At 49.9% G+C, this 12,359-nt stretch overlaps 1 protein-coding gene across 1 annotated transcript in view; it reads right to left on the bottom strand.

Annotated features, from left to right (window-relative positions):
* Positions 1–12,359, bottom strand: part of egln2 (egl-9 family hypoxia-inducible factor 2) — a 28,338-nt gene that overhangs the window by 11,662 nt on the left and 4,317 nt on the right. Inside the window, 2 exon segments of the mRNA XM_085973381.1 lie at positions 2,023–2,159; positions 3,065–3,184. Coding sequence (XP_085829507.1) covers positions 2,023–2,159; positions 3,065–3,184 — 257 coding nt within the window.

Genomic DNA, 12,359 nt, shown 5'->3' on the forward strand with positions numbered 1-12,359 from the left:
ACTCCCTCCCTAACAGCACTGTGGGAGCACCTTCACCACACGGACTGCAGCGGTTCAAGAAGGCAGCTCACCGCCACCTTCTCAAGGGCAACTAGGAATGGGCAATAAATGCCGGCCTTGCCAGCGACGCCCACATCCCAGAAACCTCGGTTACCTCACGCAAACAACCATTCTGATGTGTCAGCCTAGACATGGAGTGTCGGCTGGCTATTTGACCATGAAGGGGGTGGGGGGGGGAAATGGGGGTACGGACATCACAGCCAAGCCTGATCCTATCCTCACCCAACACACAAACGCACTCACTTTCCAGCACGAGTCACTCGACAGACATCAGGAGTGGGAACCCTGGCTGACTTTTTTTTTTTTTTTTACTTGTTCCTAGTGTAGGGGCTCCGAGGCCAATTATGGTATCCCAAAGCGGCAGCACAGAGCGGGGAGCAAAGTGGGGATCCGCCAGCTTCATACGGTGCGAATATTATCCCAGGGAGCGATTGGGGGTGCAACGCACCCAGTGATGGGGAGGCAGCAGAAATAGAGACACCTGCGCCCCCAAACTCATTACTGTGAGTGTGTCCAGGACATTCAGCATCACCGGGCTGAGCGCTCCTGTGTATAGGAAGCAACATCCCACTGAAGCCATCGTCTGTGTGGTACTTGTACAGCCATTTTACATTAACGAGCCGCTTCAATTGAAAGCGCTCTGTTTAGAATGAGGAAAGAAAGAAAAAGAAAAGAATGAACTTGCATTTATATAGTGCTATTCACCACCTCAGGACGTCCCAAAGCACTCTACACCCAATTAAGTACTTTTGAAGTGTAGTCACTGTAGCCCAGTGTTATACAGTGACAGACCTGTACCCACCAGTACTGTACCCGTGTTATACAATGACAGACCTGTACCCACCAGTACTCTACCCCAGTGTTATACAGTGACAGACCTGTCCCCACCAGTACTGTACCCCAGTGTTATACAGTGACAGACCTGTACCCACCAGTACTGTACCCCAGTGTTATACAGTGACAGACCTGTACCCACCAGTACTGTACCCGTGTTATACAAGGACAGACCTGTACCCACCAGTACTGTATCCCAGTGTTATACAGTGACAGACCTGACCCCACCAGTACTGTATCCCAGTGTTATACATTGACAGACTTGTACCCACCAGTACTGTACCCCAGTGTTAGTGACAGACCTGTACCCACTAGTACTGTACCCCGTGTTATACAGAGACAGACCTGTGCCCACCAGTACTGTATCCCAGTGTTATAGTGACAGACCTGTACCCACCAGTACTGTATCCCAGTGTTATAGTGACAGACCTGTACCCACCAGTACTGTACCCCAGTGTTATACAGTGACAGACCTGTACCCACCAGTCCTGTAAACCAGTGTTATACAGTGACAGACCTGTACCCACCAGTACTGTACCCCAGTGTTATAGTGACAGACCTGTACCCACCAGTACTGTACCCGTGTTAATGACAGACCTGTACCCACCAGTACTGTACCCGTGTTATACAGAGACAGAGCAGTACCCACCAGTAATGTACCCCAGGGTTACACAGTGACAGACCTGTACCCACCAGTACTGTATCCGTTATACAGTGACAGACCTGTACCGACCAGTACTGTACCCCAGTGTTATACAGTGACAGACCTGTCCCCACCAGTACTGTACCCCAGTATTACAGTGACAGACCTGTACCCACCAGTACTGAACCCCAGTATTACAGTGACAGACCTGTACCCACCAGTACTGTACTCCAGTATTACACAGTGACAGATCTGTACCCTCCAGTACTCTCCAGATACATCCTAAGTTTGGAAGAATTAGGGGATGGGGGTACAGAGTTCACGTGTTAAAATGACACACCTGCAATTACACTTACTGAACTCCAACTGACAAGGCTGCCCTTGTACAACACCAGCTCCTCCTCACCGCCCGCCACACAACCCCGCAACCGCCGGTACCCACTCCACCAAAAACCGTAAACGCTTTCCCCGCCCTCTCTGGTTACCTGGTGGCAAAGGCCGGTTTCACTTCATGAGGATTCCTTCGGTCAGACCAAAAAATTAATAGCCTGTCGAATAAAGGCTCGATGTTCGCCACCTCCGAGCGATTTTCCGGAAATATCTGCAGCAAGCCGCCGTGGACCTGGGGAAACAGAACCGAGGAGGTGGGGGGGGGGGGGGAAGTGAAGAAAAAATAAAACACGGGCCGTAGTACGCTGCAGCTTGCTGTGAGACGCTTGAGCTCAACCGAGGGAGAGCGGCACGCCGCGTTACATCATGTTGGAGCGACGGAACAGGTCCCAGCGCTGGCAACACGCTAGCGAGAGTCAGCCGTGGCTCAGCGGGAGGCACTCGTGCCTCCGAGTCAGAAGGTCGTGGGTTCGAGTCCCGCTTCAGAGACTTGAGCACAAATATCTAGGCTGACACTCCCAGTGCCGGTGCTGAAGGAGTGCCGCACTGCCGGAGGTGCCGCCTTTCGGATGAGACGTTAAACCGAGGCCCCATCTGCCCTCTCAGGTGGATGTAAAAGATCCCATGGTCACTATTTCGAAGATGATCAGGGGAGTTCTCCCCGGTGTCCTGGCCCAATATTTATCCCTCAACCAACATCACTAAGAGAGATTATCTGGTGATTTAGCTCATTGCTGTTTGTGGGAGCTTGCTGTGCGCAAATTGGCTGCCGCGTTTCCTACATTACAAGTGACTACACTTCAAAAAGTACTTCATGGGCTGTAAAGCGCTTTGGGATGTCCTGAGGGCGTGAAAGGCGCTGTAGAAATGCAAGTCTTTCTATGAGATCGTCAACTGAGCCCAACCCTGCCCTCACTCGACAATCCACCTCCGCAGGAGTCCAATCACGAGCAGGAGCCCTTGCCCACTTGTCCCCACCGTCGCCTGGGGCTCGAGGACAACTGTAGAGCCCCCAGTGAACGCAGGTCCCCTCACACAAACCAGGAATCGAGTGCCACGGAGCACGCGCCCACTGAGCCAAGTCAGCTTTGAACTTTAACGCTGCAGAACGCATGGAGCGAATCCGGCGCTACTTACATTGATATCCCAGTCCCTGTTTAGGTAATAAATACAAGTGACGCAGCGCCCATCGCCGTTCGGGTTGTCGATATGCCGGACGTACCCAGTTCCGTGCCCGGGGTAGCAAGCCACCATCGCCTGCGGAAAGAGAACAGCCACCACCGTGGGTTAATAGTGAGGTCAAACCATCCACAACAAATCAAAGGAGTCCGACTGCGCAGACCTTCCTTCACTCAGGCAGTTTGTTTGGGCAGAGCAGAGGGAGCTTTGCTCCGTATTTACTATGTGCCTTAACCCGGCTGAATAAAACATTGTTCAGCAGAGGAAAGGGTCACTTGCAGCGTAACATAATGGAATTGCTGGTAATTCTTACCCTGCTGAATAAACAATGACGCTGTACAGTTACAGAGTGAGTGATCCTTACCCTGCTGAATAAACAGCGACTCTGTACAGTTACACAGCGAGTGACCCATACCCTGTTGAATAAACAGTGACTCTGTACAGTTAGTGAGTGACCCTTACCCTGCTGAATAAACAGCGACTCTGTACAGTTACACAGCAAGTATCCCTTACCCTGCTGAATAAACAGTGACTCTGTACAGTTACAGTGAGTGACCCTTACCCTGCTGAATAAACAGTAATTCTGTACAGTTACACAGCAAGTATCCCTTACCCTGCTGAATAAACAGTGACTCTGCACAGTTACACAGTGAGTGATCCTTACCCCTGTTGAATAAACAGTGACTCTGTACAGTTACACAGCGAGTGATCCTTACCCTGCTGAATAAACAGTGACTCTGTACAGTTTATATAGAAAAAAAAGTGTGATTCCTGAGTCACTACAGTACTATATTGTCTATCTCAGCTCACCCGTCCAGACCCTACACTTCCCTTTCTTGCAATATTCAACTGTTTCTTAAAATGATTCCGGGGTTTTTACCATGCTATTTGGAAGTCTATCCCATGTGTCAATCATTCTTTGTCAGTCAGTGGCTCAGTGGGCAGCCCTCTCTCCTCGGAGTCAGAAGGTTGTGGGTTCGAGTCCCACTCCAGAGACTTGAGCACATAATCTAGGCTGACGCTCCCAGTGCAGTGCTGAGGGAGTGCCGCACTGTCGGAGGTGCCGTCTTTCAGATGAGGCATTAAACCGAGGTCCCGTCTGTCCTCTCAGGTGGACGTAAAAGATCCCGTGGCCACTATTTCGAAGAACAAGGGGAGCCCTGGCCCAATATTTATCCCTCAATCAACATCACTAAAAAACAGATTAACTGGACAATCATCTCATTTACTGTTTGTGGGACCTTGCTGTGCACAAATTGGCTGCAGTGTTTGCCTATAAAACAACCATGATCGCACTTCATAAGTACTTCATTGACAGTGAGGGACTTTGGGACGTCCTGAGGAAGCAAAGGCGCTATATAAATGCAAGTTCGTTCTTTCGTTGTGAAGTGCTAGATCAGCCTTATGCGAATTTGAACCCGTTGCCCTTATCCGACTGTCATGGTTTCGTTTGCAGTAAGGTTCCAGATTTAGCATAGTGGCTATGTTACTGGAGAAGTGAGTTTAAATCCTACCAAGGCAGTTGGGGAATTTAATTTCAGTTAATTAAATAAATCTAGAATTTTTTTTTTAAAAAGCTAATATCAGTAACCGTGAAACCGCTGGATTGTCGTTAGAAACCCAACCTCTTCGCTCGTGGCCTTTAGAGAAGGAAATCTACCGTCCTTACCCGGTCTGGGCCTCTATGTGACTCCAGGCCCACAGCTCGAGGAACAGCACCTTATCTTCCAATTAGGCACTTTACAGTCTTCCGGACTCAATATCGAGTTCAACAATTTCTGATCATAACCTCGGCCCCTATCATATTTTTATATATTTTTTATCCACACCTTTGTTTTGTGCCCTTCCCCCTTTTTCTCTCTCCCACATGGCAGCTGTCTCTCATTCTGCCAGCGCCTTTCACACCTAATCTAGAGCCGTCTTTTGTCTCCACTAGTCCTACCACCATCTCGTCTGGTTTTGAATACCTCTTAATGTCTCTTCACTTCTCTTTTGTTCTCTCATCCCCATTTCCCAGCCCCCAAACTGGCCTTTTAATCTGTTTCATTTCCTGTGCTTCTTCAGTCCTGACGAAGGGTTTCGACCTGAAACGTTGACTCTATTTCTCGCTCCACGGATGTTGCCTGGCCTGCTGAGTTTTTCCAGCATTTTCTGTTGTTATTTCGGATTTCCAGCATCCGCAGTATTTTGCTATCCCACAGCAATGTGGCGGACTCTTAACTGCCCCGCTGAAATGGCCCAGCGAGCCACCCAGATTGCATCAAAGTGCGACGAAAAACTATCCACACAGACAGCAGCGGTTCAAGAAGTTGGCAATTAGGGATGGGCAATAAGTGCTGGCCTTGCCAGCGACGCCCACATCCCGTGAATACATTTTTAAAAATATATATTTCTCGGAGTTTCAGTCGCTGCCCTTCAAGGTTGAATAGCCCACGTACTGAGCCATCCAAAAGAAAACACATTTTTATATTGTGCCAGTGCACAATACTCTACGCAGTAAGTAGGTAGCAGTCACAAATAGCAACACGTCGAGATGTTTCAGTGATGGGATGGGGTGCTATATAAATTTTAAAAGGACTTGCATTTATATAGCACCTTTCACGACCTCAGGACATCCCAAAGCGCTCTACACCCAATTAAAAGTACTTTTGAATTGTAATTACTGTTGTAGTGTAGGAAACACGGCAGCCAATTTGCGCACAGCAAGCTCCCACAAACAGCAATGTGATAACGGCCAGATAGTCTGTTTCAGTGATGTCGATTGAACGATAAATATTGGCCCAGGACACCGGGGAGAACTCCCCCTGCTCCTCTTCGAAATAGTGGCCGTGGGATCTTTTACGTCCGCCCGAGAGAGCAGACGGGGGCCTCGGTTTAACGTCTCATCCGAAAGACGGCACCTCCGACAGTGCGGCGCTCCTTCAGCACTGGCACTGGGAGCGTCAGCCTGGATTTTTATGCTCAAGTCTCTTGTTCTTCTTTCTCAAAGGGTTGTTAATCTTTGAAGTTCTTTACCCAGAGGGCTGTGGGTGCTCAGTCATTGAGTATATTCAAGACAGAGATCGATCGATTCTGGATACCAAGAGAACCAAGGGATACGGGGATAGCGCGGGAAGGCAGAACTGAGGTAGAAGATCAGCCATGCCTGCTGCCATTCCTTATGTACAGAAGAAATAATGACAGGATTAAGTGACTCCATCACCCACAGTCCCAACGAAACACATACCAGGCACAATCATTAAAAATTAAGATACTTTTATGTGTTAGAGTGTCCTATAAAGAGATAGCAAACAGCTGAGTGATTCAATAAAGATAAGCGTGAAAGAGAGAGAGGTCATCAGCTCACTGATCCATTAAAAGCCTACGATCATTGCATCATGGCTTTCTGTTGGCACTGCCCCGGCTACAGACCGGTTCCAGATACTGATCAGCCTGTGAGTGCCAAAGTACAGCCTTCACGTCAGCCCTGAACTTGGCTTTTAAAAAAAAAAATCAGTTTGTACCCATGCCGCATGTCCTGAAGTCTAATTGTGTTCGTATCTCTCTACAAGGTCATTTGGTCAACATTTCAAGGGGGAGGGAGGGGAAAAGGAAAAAAAAGAGTCCATTTCGCCAACAAATTTCCCAGCGATCCTCACTGTGTCTGGTGCAGCATCACAGCGGTCAATGCCCCGGGAAAATACGCTGCAATAGATTCATTCCCCACACACTGCGCGCAGTTACTGTGGTAACCAGGAGCCGTGCCGTGCTCTACTTCTGCCAAGCAGCTTTTGGGAAAAAAAAGAAGTAAATAAATACAACCTGGGAGGAGATGGAGTGAGGTTCGAGACACCCTCATCTCTTGAGGGAAGGGGTGGCGAGGGGGGCGGGGGGGAAAAGAGGGTCAAGGGAGAGAAGGGTTAAAACACTATTCAAGCCAAGGTACGGCCTACTTTTCCTCGCTGTGATTCAGCCTTTCTGTAAAACAGCACAGCCTCGCTGACTCGCAGAACCTGCTCAACGGGCAGAGGCCGCGGAGGAAACAATGACTTGGCTTTTAGATCGCATCTTCTCAAGCCCCTCAAACGTCTCGTGGCGTTTTGACTAATTCACGCACTCGGACGTGACCGCTATTATGTAGGCAAACGAGTGGCAGCCGTCTTGGGCACAACAGGATCCCATCGCCAGTCTTGGGTTAGAAATTACTGCCCTCTCTGATTGTTGGCCAGGCAGAGCTCCCTAACTCTTCTTCAAAAGTGCCTCGGGATCTTTTAATTAGAATGGGGCCTCGGTTTTACACCTCATCTAAAGTACGTAGAACATACAGCACAGAAACAGTCCATTCGGGTGTTTATTTACCATTCAGGACAAAGCAGCCCGTTTGATTGGCACCCCATCCACCACCTTAAGCATTCACTCCCTCCACCACTGGCGCACCGTGGCTGCAGTGTGTACCGTCTACAAGATGCACTGCAGCAACTCGCTAAGGCTTCTTTGGCAGCACCTCCCAAACCCGCGACCTCTTCCACCTAGAAGGACAAGGGCAGCAGGCGCATGGGAACACCACCACCTCCAAGTTCCCCTCCAAGTCACACACCATCCTGACTTGGAAATATATCGGCCATTCCTTCATCGTCGTTGGGTCAAAATCCTGAAACTCCCTCCCCAACAGCACTGTGGGAGCACCTTCACCACACGGGACTGCAGCGGTTCAAGAAGGCGGCTCACCACCACCTTCTCAAGGGCAACTAGGGATAGGCAATAAATGCTGGCCTTGCCAGCGACGCCCACATCCCGTGAACAAATAAAAATAATGCTCCACACAAGCCTCCTCCCACCCTACTTCATCTAACCTTATCAGCATAACCTTCTATTCCTTTCTCCCTCGTGTGTTTATCTAGCTTCCCCTTAAATGCATTTAAGACGCATTCACTCATGCATACACTCCTCAGCACTGCACTGGACTGGACTGGAGTGTCAGCCTAGTTTAGTGACTGGAGTGGAGTTTGAACCCACAACCTTCAGACTCGGAGGCGAGCGCGCTACCCACCGAGCCACACCTACCAACCCGGACTGAACAAATTATATGGGTGTAGAAGATCCCACGGCACTATTTCGAAGAGACGTTCTCCCCGGTGTCCTGGCCAATACTTATCCCTCAATCAACATCACTTAGGGAAAAAAAAACAACCAGATTAGCTGGTCATCATCACTTTGCTGTTTTGTGGGGGCTTGTTGTGCGCGGATTGGCAAATTCACCAGCGAGAGTTGGCACGATTCACCTGCGAGACTTTGCACCTTCAGGATTGGAGCGATAAACCAACGCAATCCCAAAAGGAATAGGGAGGAGCAGCAGAAGGGAGAAGCCGTTTACAGAGTGAACTCAACGGACATCCATCACCTGCCCTCGCAGGGAGAACCAGCACCCCCCCCTCCCACAACCTCGACAGGAGGATCAGTCACCGGCCACTGAAGCGGAAACAAACACCAACCAGCCAAACATACACAGCAGGCTTTTCCTTCTATTGTGAGCCGCGGACTTCAGTGTGCAAGACACAACCGTAAGGGATTAGAAAGTAGGGGGGCGGGGGGGAAAAGCGAAACGCTCCCACTAAGCTGTTCCACAATGCTGGAAGCATAACCGGAAAAACACAACAACAGCACCAGACATTTCACGTCTTCCTCCGGCACGGTCACTGAGCTGATGTTGCACACACCAGACACACAATAGGAAAAAGAAAGAAATAAATCACACCGGAAACTGGGGGGGTGCAGTGAGTTCGACACTTGACCTTTCACCTCTGGGCCCTGGGTTCAAATCCGGCCAAGAGACAAGTGTAGAAACAACCACAACTTGCGTTTATGCCGCGCCTTTAACGTAGTAAAACGTCCCAAGGTGCTTCGCAGGAGCGATTATCAATCAAAATTTGACACCGAGCCACATAAGGAGATATTAGGGCAGGTGGTCAAAGTGGTCGGTTTTAAGGAGCGTCTTAAAGGAGGAGGAGAGAGGCGGAGAGGTTTAGGGAGGGAATGCCAGAGCGGAGGGCCCAGGCGGCTGAAGAACGATTAAAATCGGGGGATGCGCAAGAGGCCAGAATTGGAGGAGCGCAGAGACCTCGGGGGGGGGGGGGGGGGAGCCGGGGGAGGTTACAGAGATAGGGAGGGGAGGCGAGGCCATGGAGGGATTTGGACAGGAGGATGAGAATTTTAAAACAGAAAAAATGCTGGATTTACTCAGCAGGTCAAGCCAGCATCTGTGGACACGTTAAATGCTGTTTTTCTCTCACCGCAGATGCTGCTTGACCTGCCGAGTGATTTCCTGCATTTTCACAGAATCATAGAAACTCACATCACTGGAGGATGCCTGTGAAAAACTCTTTGAAAAAGCGGCCGTGCTTATTTCCATAAATTTCCGTAAAAACCCATCTTGTTCACTACTGTCCTTTAGGGAAGAAAATCTGCCGCCCTTACCCGGTCTGGCCGATATGCGACTCCACACCCACAGCAATGTGGTTGCCTCTTAACTGCCCCTCTGGAATGGCCGAGCGAGCCACTCAGTTGTACCAAACCGCGAGGAAAAACCTTCACCACACGGACTGCAGCGGCTCAAAGAGGCGGCTCGCCACCACCTTCTCAAGGGCGATTAGGGGTGGGCAATAAATGCCGGCCTTGCCAGCGACGCCCACATCCCACGAATGAACAAAAGACAATGACGTAAGAAAACTCCTAGGCACTTGGTCTAAGCGTTAAACAAGGCTTTAATCAACTGTTTTACAACATGGAGGTCTAGTTGTGTCCTTCACTAGTTCCTGTAAAAGAATGTCCTGAGCAAGCTGGGCCCGTGCCCGAGTATTTATACTCTCCCTGGACAGCGCCACCAGCAGGCCGCCCAGTATTATTTCATAAGTCATTTCCACATGAATGACAAGATTCATGTCAACAAGTAAGTACCCGCCCAACTCCCTTTGAAAATTATTGATTCCACAGAATCAGCTCTCTACAACCTTTCCAGACCGTGCGTTCCAGATCCCCACAACGCTCCGAGGGAAAACATTTCTCCTCATTTTCTGTTTATATTTCAAATTTCCAACATCCGCAGTATTGTGCTTTTGTCGGAGTGTAGCACAACAATGCCCCTAAAAGTGGGCTGCAGACAGCGACACAAAAGAACATAATAGGAGCAGCAGTAGACCATTCGGCCCTCAAGCCTGCTCCACCATTCAATAAGATCATGGTTGATCTTCTACCTCATCTCCACTTTCCTGCACTATCCCCATATCCCTTGATTCCCTTAATAGCCAAAAATCTATCGATCTCTGTCTTGAATATACTCAATGACTGAGCCTCCACAGCCCCCTGGGGTAGAGAATTCCAAAGATTCACCACCCTCTGAGTGAAGAAATTTCTCCTCATCTCAGTCCTAAATGGCCGACCCCTTATTCTGAGACTGTGACCCCTGGTTCTAGACTCCCCAGCCAGGGGAAACATCCTCCCTGCATCTACCCTGTCAAGCCCTGTAAGAATTTTGTATGTTTCAATGAGATCACCTCTCATTCTTCTAAACTCCAGAGAATATAGGCCTAGTCTACTCAATCTCTCCTCATAGTACAATAGGACACCCCAAGTCCCGGCCCGAACTGAGACGATTGGCTAATGTCCTGTCAATCTCGCCTGCTGCAAGAGACTGGGATTGATTTTACGCACATAATGGGCCGGATATTCCGGTCCCTACGGGTGGGTACGTGCTGTGTACCCACCCGTAGGGACATCGGAAATGCCGGTTTCAGGCATGCACTGCGCATGTGCTGGAAATCGGCATTTCTGATCTGTCAAGAATCCTCCCGACAGATCCTCCAGCTGCCCAAGAGCAGGGCCTCTGCGGGGGGAAGAGTTCCACTTTTTGGAGACCCTCCGCCCGCAGAAAACACTTACAATTCTTGCGCCTGGTAAAAACAACGTAAGGCCTGCTTTTACCAGGATAAGAGTTGAAAAAAAGAATTTAAAAAAATAAAAATTCCCACTGAATTATCATTTAAAAATACTTTAAAGAAAGGTATTTTTAACCCCGTTAAAAACTTTAATTATTTTTTTTAAAAATTTAAGTTTTTGTTTAATTTATGTAATTTCAATTCATTTTAAAAATGTATTTGAAGTTTTACTATGTTTCTGGGGTGATCTCCATTCATAGATTTGACAAGTCTTCCTGTCAAATGTATGAATGGAGAGTCCCTTCTCGGATTGGCTCCCCATGGCCCACGTGATCTCAGGGATGCTGCGAACTACCTGCGCCCCTGGGATACGCGGGCCCTGCGCACTTGGAGTTTGGAGAGGCCCAGGAGCGGAACTGATACCTGGGATGGCAGGAATGACGTATGAGGAGAGAGTGGGTCGATTGGGCTTATACTCGCTGGAGTTTAGAAGAATGAGAGGGGATCTCATTGAAACTTATAAAATTCTGACAGGACTGGACAGACTAGATGCAGGAAGGATGCTCCCGATGGCGGGGGAGTCCAGAACCAGGGGTCACAGTCTAAGGATAAGGGGTAAGCCATTTAGGACTGAGATGAGGAGGAATTTCTTCACCCAGAGAGTGGTGAACCTGTGGAATTCTCTACCACAGAAGGCAGTTGAGGCCAATTCATCAAATATATTCAAGAAGGAGTTGGATATATTTCTTAAGACTAAAGGGATCAAGGGATATGGGGAGAAAGCAGGGACAGGGTACTGAATTTGGATGATCAGCCATGATCTCATTGAATGGCTGAGCAGGCTCGAGGGGCCGAATGGCCGACTCCTGCTCCTATCTTCTATGTTTCTATACGTGGGCCTGCACACTTGGAGTTTGGTGAGGCCCAGCAGCGGAACTGTGCGGCTCCCGGGATCCCTCCGGGTCAGGGGCGCAGATTTTTCCAGATCGCAGCCCTCCGTGGGAGAGGGGGGGAGAGGGGGACGGGGCAGAGAGGGGGGGAGGAGGGAGAGAGGGGGGGGGAGGGAGAGAGGGGGGGAGGGGAGAGAGAGGGGGAGGGAGAGAGAGGGGGAGGGAGAGAGAGGGGGAGGGAGAGAGAGGGGGGAGGGAGAGAGAGGGGGAGGGGGGGAGGGAGAGGGAGGGGGAGAGGGGGGAGGGAGAGAGAGGGGAGGGAAAGGGGGGGAGGGAGAGAGGGGGGGGGAGGGAGAGAGAGGGGGGGGAGGGAGGGAGAGAGGGGGGGGGGGAGGGAGAGAGGGGGGGGAGGGAGAGAGGGGGGGAGGGAGAGAGGGGGGAGGGAGAGAGGGG

Source organism: Somniosus microcephalus, chromosome 34, assembly GCF_052327205.1.
Source record: "Somniosus microcephalus isolate GS21.2 chromosome 34, FLI_Smic_1.0, whole genome shotgun sequence".
Taxonomy (NCBI): domain Eukaryota; kingdom Metazoa; phylum Chordata; class Chondrichthyes; order Squaliformes; family Somniosidae; genus Somniosus; species Somniosus microcephalus.